Here is a 15,342-nt window from a genome sequence, read left to right as displayed (position 1 = left end):
CTGAGAAACATCCAACAATGTGAATGAAAGCTCAGAAACAGCTCGGAGTGATGACGCCTTCAGTCGACACACTTCAGGCTTCTGTTGCTGTTTTTATTCTTCTTGCTTTATACATTTCTGATGTGATGCAGTTTTATTGCCGATTATATTTACATTTGTTGCCTTTTGCACAAAACAACAAATACACCCTTGTTGCCAGTGTACTTGACTTCTATTACGTTCTGTAATTACATTTGTGTAATGAAAAAATGTGATCTGCAGCCACAGTTAACACGAGGCTTCGACAGTCTGGATTACATAAAAAACCCAGTGGGTCTCTTCCTTATTAATGTTTGGGTAAAAATACATTAAAAAAAACTTCTGAGGAACACGTGAATGAGCGTCACAGTTATGGACTGTAGGAAGCTGCAGCTCACCTGTAGAGTGTAATTGGCCTTCTCGCTGATTAGATGATTGATGAATTTGGCCGTGTGCTGGAAGTGAACTTTTTCTGTGGTGGTGGAGGAGATGAGATTGGAGAGACACGTTAGGGTCTGGACACAGTTACGTAGTTGGCGTTTCATTCAGCACAGCACGGAGCTGTAATATAGAGTATGTTACCGTCAGCAGTCGGGTGAATTATCAAGTACTGCTTCTGCAGGAGCTGACCCGCTCTGTGTGCTAAATTTGCCATCTGAGAGAAGGAGAAGAAGGAAAAATCCAACGTTTATGTCACGAGCGTCCTCTTAATAATCACCCTGAGATCCACCAGGTTCCACATCAGCAACAACATGCTGGATAAAGAGATGAAATGCTGAAACTTTACCGTGTATACTCGGGAATCTGTCTTTGAGCCGAGGTACCGTTCTGAAAACGCAGACGCTGCCATTTTGAAAAGAGGATAAAAGGAGTTAGAAGGATCAGGCTTCTTTAGACAAAGAGCATGAAATCTGAAGAATGTGTGGGAAATTATACCATAGAGCTCAAAGTCTGTGATGGGGGAGACTGCTGTTCCACATTTAAGCTGGTTGAACTCCTCCGAGCTCAGGAGCATCGTGGCTAAATATCCTCCATAGGCCTGAAGAAAGAGAGAGGAGAGACAGAGACGCACTGAGAAGTCTAATTTTACTGCGAGGAAGTTGCCACGAGTCTCTTTGTTCTCCTTACCTTTCCATAAACTCCCATCCGAGTCTTATCGATGTAGGGCTCTTTGGATATGAACCTGAAAAATGAAAGAAAACAGATTAAACCTCCGCTGGTTTGTTTTGGGGACCCGGCGACTGTTAAGCCTGGGGATAAAGCCGAGGTCGTACCTGAGTGCCTCCAGCTGGTCCCGCTCCTCCAGTTTCCCCAGTTTCCTCTTGACTTTGTGGAGGAAGTTGGTGCCTTGGAAGCCGCTGCCGTGGCCGTCGAAGCGGATGACGATGGTGCTGAAGCTGCTGACCAGAACCGTGGCCCAGTCCACCCGGAACTGTTCCGACACCATCTGCCCGCCGGGCGTACCGTCCCTGCGGGAGAATACAGACAGAACGAGAATCAAAATGAAGAATCAGGTGAAATGTTTATTTACAAGACAGTGTCAAGGAGTGGAGACAGTTGAAGAAACAGCTCGCAATATGATACGATCCAATGAAGAATCACCATCTTCACATCTTCACAAATACTTTCACATGAATACTAAATGTTCTACTAATAGAGCACCTAGTGCAGGATATTCTATATAAGTTTTTGTTACATCATATTCAAGCCTTACAGTGTATTGTAGTGTTGAAATTACGTTTGATGAATTCATTGGCAAAAATCTAAAACATTTACGGGTTGTGGCTGCAGAATTGTGAGTATCTGCAGTTTTTCACTGTCTTTATAAGATGAAATGAATATCTTGGGGTTTTGGACATGAACAATTTCACAACTTCACGTTGAGCTTCTGGGAACTGTGACAGGCAATCTGTTTTGAATTTTTCATTACAGAAGCCCTGAGGCATTTTTGTCTACTGTTCCATTCTAAAAAGATTTTTTTTTTTTCATGTGTCAAACCAGGTGAAAAAAAAGAATGAAAATATTATTTTTCGCATTTTTTTTTTCCCACAAAGACAAAAACACATTTCCAAGGAGGAAATAAAGGCTCAAGTGTTTCTTTCTGCAATACACATTTTGGCCACAAGAGGCAGAAGTGCACCACTGCTCATGTCCTAAATAAGATGAAAAGCACCAATGTTCCTCCAGGAGAGTCTTACTTACTTTCTCTCTGCACTATCACAGTATATGTGAGCAGGTTATGTAACATGACCGTCATGTTTCTTTTGGTGCTAATCTGCCGTTAGTGTCACAGGTGGACGGACTACTGTGTCTTCTCATCAATGGGTGTCAACAAGTGAACGGCGCATCGGAACAACTGAGAGGAAGACGAAGAAGGTGCACATTTTCTGGCACAGAAAACGGGTTGTATGAGTCTGAGATGGAAGTTGGAGAACACGCAGTAATTGTTCCGTCCATGTTGTCCTTTAGCAGCGCGAGGACGGTGAAAGTCCACACATCCCATCAGCGTTACGCACGAGTGCCACCACAGTATTTCTATATTCTATGTTTATATTCATTCTTTAATGCCATTTGATTTAAGAAAGGACACTTTGATTTTAGCATTAGGGGAAATGTGAGGATCCAGTGTTTTGGATCTCTCAATCTAGGCAATAACAGTTAGGACACCAGAACCTTTTTTTTTAACTTTTGTTTTTAATACATCTCCTGTGAATCTCCTTTAAATCTGGAATGTGCAAAATTTAACCTCAATTGTTGTAAAACTGTAATTTTTCTGTCTCTTTCGGAAAGAAAACAGATGAATTCATACTCACACCAGCAGCAGTAAAGGGTAATGAGCTGTTTCTATGAATCCAGCTGGCTTCAGAATCTGCATCGTCAGAGCTGCAACACACAGGACGAGGTTACTGGAGATCTTACAACACAAGATGACCAGCTGTAATGTCATTAGCATGGACACACAAGTTAATTGTGTAACCGCTGACTCGATGTGAGCATGGGGGGGGGCGAACATACTGTAGTCGTCTATGATGATGGTCTTGTTCTCCACTTTGGGCATCTGCATGTTGTTGTACGTGTCGTTCACGCGTTCGTTCGTCTCCACGTCGAACACCTCTGCAGGATGAAAAAACAGGTTTTATGGCAAATCTATTTATTGGTGAAATTTCACTGTAGATATTTAAACACCGGAGGACAACACTCACTCTGTTTGTCCTTGGTGCTGTAGATCGCCACGCTGGGCACTTGTGGACCTACATAGAACAGTTCAGGGGGAGAAAACAGTAAACAGGAAAGCAAAAATAGAAACAGATACTTTAAATTTCATCTAACAAGGCACTGGCAATAGTCTCAAATGCTTCCACCGTATCAGCAATCAAGAAGCCCCTGAAATACAATCCTCCTCTGCAGCAGAAGCATCACCTTGTCTCATCTCAAACAGACTTCAGAAACAACCCTCCCAGCCAGCTCTGCAGTTAATAATCTACTTCCGTCCCATGAGGGAGCAGCTTATTATTTCACAATGGCTCCACTCTTCAAAGGTCCAATTAATGAAGAAAGCCACTGGCACTTTCCCTCTCTGGAGTGAGCCCCTTTAAGCAAATCGGCTTCTGAGGAGGACAAACAATACTCAAACACAATGCTAAACACCGGGCCCTGTGTTTCATTCAGATACTAAAAGAGACCACACAGTCTATCAGCTCAGCTGTGCTCAAATGACTGCCGGCGTGCAGTCAGACAAGACATTTATTCCTGTGGCTAATCAGAGGCATCCAGCAGCGGTTTGAGGTTATCTGCTCACGTCCAGTTCGATATAAGCTCTCAACCTGACATGGAGAACTAATTCAATTACACGCTCTCAGACCACTGTTGTAGAACAAATTAAAAATAAGAGCCTGGACTCGAGAGGTTCAAGGTCAAAGACACTCACCTTTACAGTAGAGTACGAAGTAATGCATGTTGTGGCTGAACGAAACGTCCACGTAGCCGCAGTTGAACTCACAAGACAGGCAGCAGCGGTTGAATGGAGGGATTGTGTCAGCGCTGTGGGACAGAGCGTAGGTCAGTATCATTGTGTGGTGTAAAAGGGATAGTCCGGGTTTTTATAGCGTGGTTGTTTGAGGCACCTATCCACAGTCAGTGTATCACCTACAGTGGATGGGGATAAGCACGTCCCAAGTTTACAGAGGCTTAGTGATGAACTGTTGTGGGTGCAGCAGTAAGAGAAGAGTGAGCTCAGGTAACATGGGACAGATATGCACTGTAATGGTTTAATGTGTGTAAAATCAACAGCCAATCACCAAAACTGACTTACCGCTCAGTTTTTAAACTACCATGTCGACGTCATGCTACCTCGAGAGAAGCCTGTCAAGAAGGGAGATTAATAACACTCCAAATTCCAGCTGACACTTGTAATTGCATGAACTGCATATAACTGGAAAGCTGAGACTCATCTGGATTCAATCGTATTCATGTGTGATGATGTTAGTAGCCATTTAATTGGAAAAGAACCCCAAAAAACTCTTGTCTTTAGGGAAAGAACTAGTGAAAAAAATGTTTGTCAGGATCATCTTCTTGATCAGGATAATATTCAGGATAAGTTAATCTTCCTGCATAAAATGTGCGCTCTGGTTATTCGGTATAATTGGTTGTTTCTCCGGCCCTGTCTATCTAATCGCATACAGCTTAGAATATTTTCCCCACTTCACCTTGCCATCAAACAGCTATTTCTGAAGCAGTTTTATCTCCGTCTATGCCAGACTTCTTTGACAAAAACAGCAATTTTACCTCTCAGAATACATCAGTTGCCACTCTGATCTGCTGGTTGGCCTGTTCGTGTTTGGTGTGACTTTGCTGAATCAGAATTAACCCTCTTAAACACCGGAGTCACACGAGAACACAAACAACCCAACCACTCGTGTCAGCGGTGGAACAGCAGCGTCCTTGTTCTGCGGGGTAAAATTGCTGTTTTTGTCAAAGGAGTCTGGAGGCTCTGAAGAGAGCTGATAACGGCTTCAACTCCCCATCGAAAAAGACCTGTCTGAGGGAAAGGTAGAGTGGTGAAAATGTTCTAAACATAGTGCACACTCGAGCTGATGTTGATGTTTTGAGGTTGGCCTTTTTACAGACGGCTAAAACACCCACAGCCTTCTACTTCTGATGATACACCAACTATGAAGTACCTCATACAACCCCATTTCAAAAAACAGGAACTATCCCTTTAAGTAGCACCTCTAAACAACACATTAGTATTCACAACTTCTGCTAAAAGCCCACCTGTACAAGTGCCGTCGTTTGGGGTCATCCTCCGTGCTCAGGAAGTATCTGGGAAAAATCCGAACTTTACTAACATAACAAAAAGATATCTGGCAGCACTGGTTTGTTGCATCAAAGTGTCTTACATGAGGTTTCTTTCGTGATTGTAGGCCAAGATTCTGGTGACGTCCCAGTCCCCAGACGTCAGGGACTGCAGTATGTCTGTGCTCGTGTTGGGCTGGAAGAAAACAAAAACACTGAACACACTGCACCAAACCCCTCATCACAAGGAGAAACGTGCAGCCGCTCACCATGGAGGTGGACATGGAGATGTGGAAGAACTTTCCTCTGCCACCCTGAGGAATCGCTCTGGTGAAAAAGAACTTGTGTCCGTCCTGGGAGAAGAGCGGCGGTTCGTTCTGCAGAGGGGAGAGACAAACATCTGCATGTAGCCCAGAACGTGTCCGCGGGGGCTTTTTGACTACCGCATAACAACAGGGACGCAGTGTTTTCATCACGCACCTGTCTGTGCAACCAGCTCTCACTCTCATCTTCATGTTTCTGGAAAAAAACAAATGAGAGAGAACGAATGTCTTCACGAATCAAAGAAAATGACATGAAAATTAACTTCAGTTCAGTTTACTCCGCTGTAGATCATAATTAGTACGTATTTGCTGCACCAGAGGAGTGTGTGTGGGATCGTCTCACATAAACTGCGGTGCCCATGTTCATTTTGATTAAGGAAGTGAGGCGTTTTAATCAATTTTGGACAACGAAAGCAGTCTAAGGCTCAGAGGAAATAAGCTGTGTCAGGCTTAAAGGTGCACTTGAAGAAATGTTTATCAGAAGAAAAAGATCTTAATTGACTGAACAAACTAAGTAAACAAACTCTTCCATTTTCATGACTGAATGAACAGATTAAACAAACTGAGCTTAAAAGACAACATGGTTTCATACTGTTTCACTTTGTTTATGTGTGGCGGACCCTGCCATCTCTCTAACTTCAAACAGTGTTCTGAGGACCTTATTTTCCTCTGAGAACAGCTTGTTTATTCAGTCACTGACACAAATAAATATTTCTTGTTTGTACTATTACCTCTTTAATACTCTAAGTATTAGAATAGTGAGTTTGACTCTCTTCTCTGAATCTATATAGCGCCCCTTTCTGTTTTTTGCTCTTTACAGGGGATTTGACGATGGTGTTAAAAACACACACTATCCCCACATTTATCTTTAAACAAACACAGACTGAACAGTGGCAGCAGACTTCATCATTTGTCCGGTAAAAGCTGCTGAATGTTTTTACCTTGATACAGACTCCAGTTGTGGCCTCACACAGTGTCAGGATGGAGTTGTTCTGAGCTCTGTTCAGCCAGTTGACAGCCAGTTTGGTGCTGGTGGCCCATTTCACCATGGTGATATAATATTCCCTCCTGAAACCACAAAGTGAGAGGGAACATCACAACCACTGACAACCTCTGTCTCAGCTACCTGGAGAAAAATGCCCCAGGGAGATTTTTAGTGTTTGTTACTTTATACTACTGTGGGTTTAAAGAAGCTTTCTTGCTGAAGACCTGCACGATTACATCTTGTGTTTTCATGCTGTCCTGTCAAACCAACTAACAGCCGCTGGGCTGTCACTCACCCTATTCGAGGGTCATCAGGTTTCTTCATCACCACTGTGTGCAGGGGACCGTTCAGGCTCACCACTGACAGGTGCACTACAGGGTTTTCCTCCCCAGCCTGCAGGGGCAAACAGGAAGTTACAGAGATTAGTCTGGATTTCAACTTAAGATAGAGAGGAAGCCCTGAGGGGTAAGTGTTTCTGTGAACTGCCATCTGGTTGCAAAAAAAAAAAAATGTTGCCAGGATAATCGTTCTAAGGTCCATTACTTCCATCTGTGAAAAAAAAAAATCCAGGAGAAAAAAAATTTCCAGGAAGAATAAAATAATTCTTCAATAGTGTAAAAAGTCGTATCTATCAAAATCCTGTAAAACATCAGCATGGCAAAATATTTGATTTTGTGGCCACACAGGTGAAGTCTAAACAAGCCATGAACACAACAATCATCTTTTCAGTGGATATTGTTTACAAGCGGTTGTTGTCTGACACATCCACCAGTTTGGGTTTTTAAGACATCGATGGTTGAAACTTATAGTTACCTCTGTAAAGGTAATTCAATAACTACATGAGAGATACGGTTGTTTAAAACGTTGTTCCGACATCATTTTCACAATCCTCCAAGGCTCCTCTAACCATCTGGATGAAAAAATATTATGACAGAAAACTTTCCCGAGTTATGAGTGTGTTTGCGAATCAAGTCAAAGACGGCAGTCCGCCAGCTACCTGAGTAGGAAACAGACTTGTAACTTTTGAATCTGATTGAATATCTTTTCTATTGTGCAGCAGATGGAATATGTGTTCATCCAGATGTCGACGAGAATCTCTGAGGGCTCTGATAATACTGTCAGAAAAGTGGTAAGTGTTTTCATACCACCCTTTGGTTTTGACTAACTTTGCCGGTTAATTATGTTTTTTGAACAACTGATGCGTCCCTCTGTGACCCGACTCTGAAAAATAACAACATGAGAAGCACAAACCGGAGCAACGTTTCTGGTGTTTCTGACCACCTGGTGAATTTAAGTCTATTATTCACTCTCTTTTACTTAAGAAAAAATGGCAAACTCTCCAGCTGCTAAATACTCCATTTTGTTCACCAGCTAGTCTCTAAATTTGTCTGTCACCAGCAGCAAATGCAAGACTTGGGAACAGACGCAAATGAGACACGAGTCAAACGCCAGGTACACAAAGGCAGGGAGAAAGCGTCAAAAAGACAAAGACAGGAAGTGTAAAGCAAAACAAGGCACACAACGGAGAAACTTTCAAAATAAACAGAAGACAGAAACCCCAACAACAGAGACTTGCCTTCGGGTAGTGGTACTCTTGGCTGGCGGGGTAAGGTGCTCCTGTGAAAAAGGGAACTTCCATCTTCGGCACCAGCGTGTCGTTGATGGTCATGTAGGCGAGACGCAGCCCGTCTGGAGACCACCAGTGGGCGACCTGGGTCTGCAGGATCTCCTCTGTGAAACAGACTTTACATCATTATATCTGTGTGCAGTTGTATCTCATAAGTCTGACACTGATAACACTGTTTCCAATATGTCACCACTTCAACAGCAGCTGGTTTAACCATTAGCATATGTGATTTATGGTGCCCAATACTGTGAAAGTTTATAATCCAAAAACATGAGCCAGAGGATGTCCAGGTGATGTCACACCCTCCCTCTATCTTTCTTGCTTCCTTTCTGTCTAAAAGTGCAGAATTACATCCTCCTGAAGAAAATGTGATAATTGTGACAGGTTCCCATTCTGTCTTTGTTTGTTTTCAGCACTGACTTTCCTCCAGCAGGGGGCAGAAGAGCTCTATGAAAATCACACAGTTCACACTCCACTGTTTTACACTCAGGGTTTTAAACACCAGCCTTTTCCTGACAAAAATGATGAGTTCAACCTTGATGTGATAATGTGTCAGGCTATGATTAATTTTTCTTCACGTTGCTGTGAATGAAAAGGGTGATGGTGGGTAAAGGACACTATTCAGTGCTGGCTTCTCAACATTTGATCGAGTTTTCGTTGCAAGGCCAACAAGTTTGTTGTAGTGCAGCAGGATTTTTCAAGGCCTGCGCCCACAGAACAGATCAGCCAGCACAATTTCTCTGAAGGCTGGAGCCTCTAATACAAACTCCTGGCATCATCCTTCATTCTGCAAATCACGGATATGTTCAGACTTAGTACATATTGTGTATCATATCATCATTCCTACACTACATGTCATATCGTGTTTACATAACATGCATATGAGCTGACTCTCATGTCATGAAAAGTGAAGTGAGCAAGATGGCTGCCAAGCAAAAGACCATTATTCAAGGGGCCGTTTCAACATTTGCAAGATGTCGGGACATTTTCCATCTGTGTTAATGCTACAAAACTGGACATTCTTAATGACGCGTTGGGATGTATTCAAGCTGTGTTCACGGCACAAAATCCAGATATTTTAAATGAGACGCTGGGACATTTTACAGCCATGTTAGTGGCAACAAAATTGGATATTTCTTATAAGACACTGAGACAATCTGCAGCGGTGTTTGTGGCGATAAAACCGGGTAAGCCAAAACATGATGTCTTCTAACGGAGTGGATTTTGTGCCTGATCCTAACCAGACCATAAGCACAGCTTTGTCACAACACAAGACTGAAAACTTGAACCTATAGAAACACAAAGTTACGACAAAGAGAAATATTAAGTTTCAACATATCTGTGGTTTGCAGAAAAAAAAAACACATCGCCAACATATTCTGGTGATTGGGTTGGCTTTTGTTCATATTTACACATCACTGTAGAGGCTGTTAGAGGCAAATGGTGGTCTAAGCCTCCATCCGCTGGAGAAAAGGCACATAAACCCACATTTATCTTGACAGATAAGTCTAAATACAGACACACAAACCCACAAACACAAACACACATGTTGCATTCTTGTTAAACCAATTGCTTTCATCTCCAACACCTCCCAGACGCACTGCTCCACAGGAAACATTCATCCCAACTTCAATCCCATGGCTTTCACCGATCTTTAATCTCTTGATCAAAGTCAGAGCACGTGTTTGTTGATGCATTATTATGACAAGTGAGGGAATAATTATCAGCTCTGATCAACATCAAAGACTTACAGATAATTGTCATTGTTCAATCCCACAGGACTTTATTTCAGATTTTTAGTTTGGATCCCAGTGAGTTTATTTGATGCACAGGTTCTTTAGCCCAACATCTAAAGTATTCCATTTGACGCGACGGCATGTTTGGTTTGAATAATCCAACAACAACAGCAGGATTTACTGTAACTAAAAAACAAGTTATATACAGCACCTTCATATTTGTGTAAAAACCTTATTCCCCAATATTCAAGGCATGTGAGTGGAGCTCTGGGAAATCCGCTCACTGCAGCAGAAAAAAACTAAACAAAAAATGACAATCAAGATACTACAATCCCCATGAGATCACCTGTTTTACTTCTTTATCACAGACCGCTCACAGCACTACGACGGAAACATTTGCTGCTTGCAAAGTAAACACTCTCTCGCTCAAGGTTGAGGTTGCCCAACTGCAGAACTTAAAAATACCTGAGAGATACGAGGCTGCCTCACCTTGAACCGTATTCATACAACTTTTTCTAAACCAAGTCCCCCGAACAATACAGCACAAATTGTGTGAGTGAGACGTACCATAAGTTACATGACAGACAGCGAGTCACCCACCGATAACTCCGTGAAACACAGGAAAACACAGCATGACAAACATTTCTCCAGCAGTGGAAATGGATTACTTCTTTCATGTCGTGCTCTGTGTCTGTTACAAAGAAATAATCCCATTTACAAAAGACTGATTACAGCCGACCCTGAAGCTCTTCATGCACTGTCACAGAATTCCTCTCTGAATAACTGGCATTTTGCAATTACACAACGTAATTACATGCCAATTACTATCCCAAACCTTCTGGATGAGTCCAAAATCAATAATCACTGCAGATATCCCCACTAACTAAACAAGAAACCTATAAACTTTTATTATGAATGATCGCACGGTGGATAAACATGGCGGTTGCATCCGTAAACAAAGCCATATCTAAGTGGGGTGTAATTGGAAGGTCTGTCTAACATATGCAGTAATCAGAAAATGTCTCATATTTAATTACAAGTATGCAAGGCTTTTTGAACATCTGCTGAGTGAGACTGCAGCGCTGCAGACATGAATTAATTAAAATTTGCCTGAACACAAAGATGAGCTATGGTGAAGTCTACGGGAGGAGGGGCACTGAATCGTATCCAGCTGTGCCCTTTCAAACGGAATCAGGCACACAAACACGCCTCCAGGTGGGGGCAGGTGTCACGAGATCGCATCTAAACGGTCGTCCTCTACACCGGGAGTGTTTTTCGTGGTTTGTTCGGGGCGCTGTGGCTCCAATTTGCAGAGGTTGTAATTAATGATCATACTTCTACAGCTGATCACGTGGCTACTTGTATATGAGAGGACTGACAAAAACACAAACGCATTTTAACGTGGCTCAGCTTATTGTTTTGGTTTTCAGACTAGCCAACTTTTCTGTTTCGTTTCAGTCTTTGTTCTCAAAACAAGATACAGATGAGAAAGTTAGCTGCTAGCTGAGGTGAACATGTACTGAAGACAGACCTAGCAGTCTGCACCTTATCTAGCTTCAAAGCAAGACATGCTAAGATTTAAAAGGAGAGTTTCCTTATTTACTGAAAATTAGAAGTATTAGTGTTTTCGACAAAAATGGCCTAAAAAAATCTACTGCAGCAATTTAGCAACTAGCTGGCAAACATAAGGCTTTTTAGATAGATTTAGCAGGTAGAGCAAAAGCATTACCTTAATAAGGATATTTGTTTACTTAATGGCAAGTAAAAATATACGTGTTTTCAACAAAAAATACCATAAAATTAAACTGAATACAGCCCAGCGCCAGCGACAGTAGCTAACAAACATAAGGCCTTCAGAAATACCTAGCAGTTAGCACATCAGCCAGCATTAAACACAACAGCCAGAGCAACGACCAGTTGAACTAAGTCTGAATGTTTGCTAACTTACTTGAAGGCGACCTGACCAGCACCAAACAGCAGAGAGAGAAAGTTAGCGACTAGCCGCTTAACATGTGGCCTTAAGATACACCCAGCAGTTAGCAAATTAGCCAGCTAACACGACATGACACAGCAAGAGCAGCATCTGACTGAATTCAGCATGAATGTTCGCAAACTTACTCACATTTTAAATTAACCTTCCTCGTGAGTTTGGGTCAAATACTCTTGAGCTGGGGAACAGAGGACATTTTATCATATTCCCTAACTAAACCATTTGCTAACATGTTTGCTAACTTTATTAAAAAGCGTGTATGAGTGTTTCACCTACAGTTTGTTACCACTGCCCTCAAGTTATGAAATATCAGTGAAGGTGGGCTTCAAGGTAAATCCTGGCGCTATTGCACACAACGATATGGCGAAGACCTTCAACTGTAACACCACATTGCCTCCGAGCACCGAGCAAGCTCTGTGAAGAAATGGTTGGCTGACTGTGCTTCAGAAGAAATCGACCAGCCTGCACATAACGCTGACCATGACCCCGTCTAATTAATTTTAAATGGAACAAGAATGACGACTGTGAGCCAGACTTCATCGCCTGCCATCACAGCCCGACCTCTAAACTATGTGTAGGCTCTTGTGGCTGAATGGTGGTAAGTTCTTGCAAGGCTCCAACATCTTTTTGAAAGCCTTTCAAAGAGGATTGAATTGGATTAATTGTATCAAGAATATGTACATGTAAGTGACTTTGTTTGTTGCCGTCATACATACCTTCATACAACCAGTCAGCAAGGCCGTTGAAGACGACTCTCTCTTTACCGGTGGAAACCAGGCGGATCGCTCGGCTCTCCACTGTTGCTCTGTAGTAGATGTTGTTTTCAAATATGAAGATCTGGACAGAGAAGGAGAGCAGGAGAGCCACCATTAATCTCTGTGTCTCCACTTTGTCGCCTGGAATCATTGTGTGCATCGCTTGGCTCACATCTGACTTTCCATTTTCTGCAGCGCAGTGCTGAGAGCACTTTTTCCTCACAGCCTCTCACATCACACACAGCACGCCAAAACCCACCTGTGGCTTCTCGTCACAGCCCCGACTCCATCTTAATCCAGACGGACACACATCTGCCCACTGAACGACACTCACGAGCTAACACAGTCCCAGTCAACACCTGCCTTAAGCACTGTATTAATGGATATTTGCCTAATTACAATTCTAGCTAGATTGTCCTCTCCAAAGCTGTGTGAAACCATTACTGTCGCTAATCAACGTGCTGGAGCTGGCTGAGGCCCTGCAGGCACACACACACACACACACACACACACACACACACACACACTCACATGTACAGACATCCTCGAAGTCATACACAAGCACTCCATTTCCTTCCCCGTCTGTTTATTAAGACATTCTGCTGCCTGCTGGGGGAGTGCGAGGACTGAGCTAAGCCGCGGGTTCGACTGTTGATTTAAGCCCCTCGGCGCCATCGATAGCATCGCCTGAGGGAATTAAGACACACCACTGGCAGATGAGTGTGTGACACTTTAAAAACCCTCCGTCAACCCACTCCAGCTTTTTTCGACGCTTTGCCTGGCGCCAGTACGAGGGAGATGAATGTGGGATTGATTTGTATCTGAAGCTCAGGCCGCGCTGGTGTGACCAGGCTGTCAGCTGAAACCTCCTTCAGCTGAACCTAAGCCTCTCGAATCTGAAAAAAAAAAGAAAAAAAGACAAGACTCCTTTTGCTCTCATCCAGGGCTGCTGTTGAGAAAATCAAAATTTGATATTGAAGGGGATCAACATCTGAGGAAAACAGATCAATGCACGGGCTGTGTAGAGCAAAGAAAGCCAGTTGGCGAATGTTGCAAGGCCCGCCACGGAACAGAAAGGAAAATCATCGGCAGCTTTCAAAGACTCGCATAAAAATTTAATTCTCAGCATTCTAATGATTGTGAATTAAACCTTGCGCCAAAGTAATACTAACACGAAAATGATTGGATGAGATACATAAAGCCTCCAGGTTCAAAGGGGGCTCACCGTCAGCAGAAAAACCCATTACGGCATTTAGCGGTAATTGATCCTAAACGGCCTCTGAAAACCGGAATAATCAAGCGGAGCAGGTGGCAATCTCTTGACTTCTGCTCACTCGTTCGGCGACTTTTTCCAAACTTCAAGGGAGTCAGATGAGAGAAAACAGAGAGAATAGGCGAAGAGGCGAGAGAATAGTCATTTCAAATGGGTGGAGGGATGAAAGTGGCGACATCAAAGATACCTGTGAAGCTCCATCAGCGGGGAGTCTCGCGTGTGTGTTTGTGTGTACATGTGTGTTTTTTACTTTCGTAAGTTTCACATATTCATTTCATTCTTCCATTTGCTTCTCCCCCTCCACCTCCTCCTCCTCCTCCTCTCTGTCAATATAACCTCTTTGTCAGGTGTGTGTGTTTGTGTGAGGGTGTGTGTGTCCCACTGATTGCTTTGTCACGGTAGAGTAATTGCTCGCTGTTTAATGAGGAGAGCGGTGCAGGATTCATCTCCCTTCTCCGCTTACTGTACGTATGACGCCTCACTGCACACAGCCACACCGACACAAACACTCACACACACACACACACACGCCTCTCATCTTTTCTCACATGCTGATGAAGTACTCGATGATGAATTGCCCCAATTCTGATCAACTTGGAAAATCATTACACTCAGAAACCATGAGGGGAGGGGAAAAAAAAGGAAAACAAGTCTGACATCGACGGGTCGGTCAGAGACAAAACACCGCAGCTTATCTCATTTTTTCTCGAATAACCTGAGCTGTTCATTAAACCAAACACGGAGCGACAGTAACAACAGTCAGGTATTACCATATGCAAATGAACCTGCTTTCTTTTTTTTTTCCTTTTTCCTCGGGCAGGCACATTTCTCAACACACACCCGAAATGTTAATATTTCCTCACAGCTATGTCTCTGTAATTTAAGCAAATGATACGATAAGAACAATTACGGAGGAAGAGAAAGCTTTGAAGTGATAGCTGATGAAACACGGCGCCGTCTGTTGTCTGAGCACCGCAATCCAAACGGAAACTAATTTAAAGTCAACATGGAGTGCCGCATTAGGGGAGATAACACAACAAAAAAAGATTACCAGTGCTTGGGTCAATTGCACTTTTAAGCTTATTACAGGGTATGGCGGCCATTATTCTTAGTGTCAACAAATCGCGTGAAAAGCCCAAAACTAACAGTGTTTGGTTTGCTTTCTTCCACTCAGCTCTAAACGCAATGGTTTTAATGCAGAAAGGGCAAAATACAGTGCTTGGCTCTGCAGCTATTAGCCAATGTTTCCAACACAGGAGTAGACAGTATGTTTGTTCGGGGACTATTTTCAGCGGTGGATGAATACACACTTGGTGCACTAGTGAGTTTTTACAGCAGCA

The 15,342-nt window shown here is 43.0% G+C and overlaps 1 protein-coding gene across 4 annotated transcripts in view; it reads right to left on the bottom strand.

The window, feature by feature from the left end:
• Positions 1-15,342, bottom strand: part of LOC119011466 (dipeptidyl aminopeptidase-like protein 6) — a 90,191-nt gene that overhangs the window by 2,043 nt on the left and 72,806 nt on the right. For all 4 annotated transcript variants that reach the window (XM_037084617.1, XM_037084618.1, XM_037084615.1 and 1 more), the window contains 18 exons: positions 12,691-12,811; positions 8,198-8,352; positions 6,917-7,014; positions 6,578-6,704; positions 5,794-5,832; positions 5,583-5,690; positions 5,418-5,509; positions 5,293-5,340; positions 3,947-4,059; positions 3,222-3,269; positions 3,034-3,132; positions 2,832-2,901; positions 1,293-1,487; positions 1,147-1,201; positions 955-1,057; positions 806-861; positions 601-673; positions 417-490 (listed from right to left, as the gene is read on the bottom strand). In XM_037084617.1, the coding sequence (XP_036940512.1) occupies positions 417-490; positions 601-673; positions 806-861; positions 955-1,057; positions 1,147-1,201; positions 1,293-1,487; positions 2,832-2,901; positions 3,034-3,132; positions 3,222-3,269; positions 3,947-4,059; positions 5,293-5,340; positions 5,418-5,509; positions 5,583-5,690; positions 5,794-5,832; positions 6,578-6,704; positions 6,917-7,014; positions 8,198-8,352; positions 12,691-12,811 (1,674 nt within the window). The remainder of the gene's footprint in view (positions 1-416; positions 491-600; positions 674-805; positions 862-954; positions 1,058-1,146; positions 1,202-1,292; positions 1,488-2,831; positions 2,902-3,033; positions 3,133-3,221; positions 3,270-3,946; positions 4,060-5,292; positions 5,341-5,417; positions 5,510-5,582; positions 5,691-5,793; positions 5,833-6,577; positions 6,705-6,916; positions 7,015-8,197; positions 8,353-12,690; positions 12,812-15,342) is intronic.

Source organism: Acanthopagrus latus, chromosome 21 (assembly GCF_904848185.1).
Source record: "Acanthopagrus latus isolate v.2019 chromosome 21, fAcaLat1.1, whole genome shotgun sequence".
Classification (NCBI taxonomy): domain Eukaryota; kingdom Metazoa; phylum Chordata; class Actinopteri; order Spariformes; family Sparidae; genus Acanthopagrus; species Acanthopagrus latus.
This window is presented reverse-complemented; position numbering and strand designations above follow the sequence as displayed.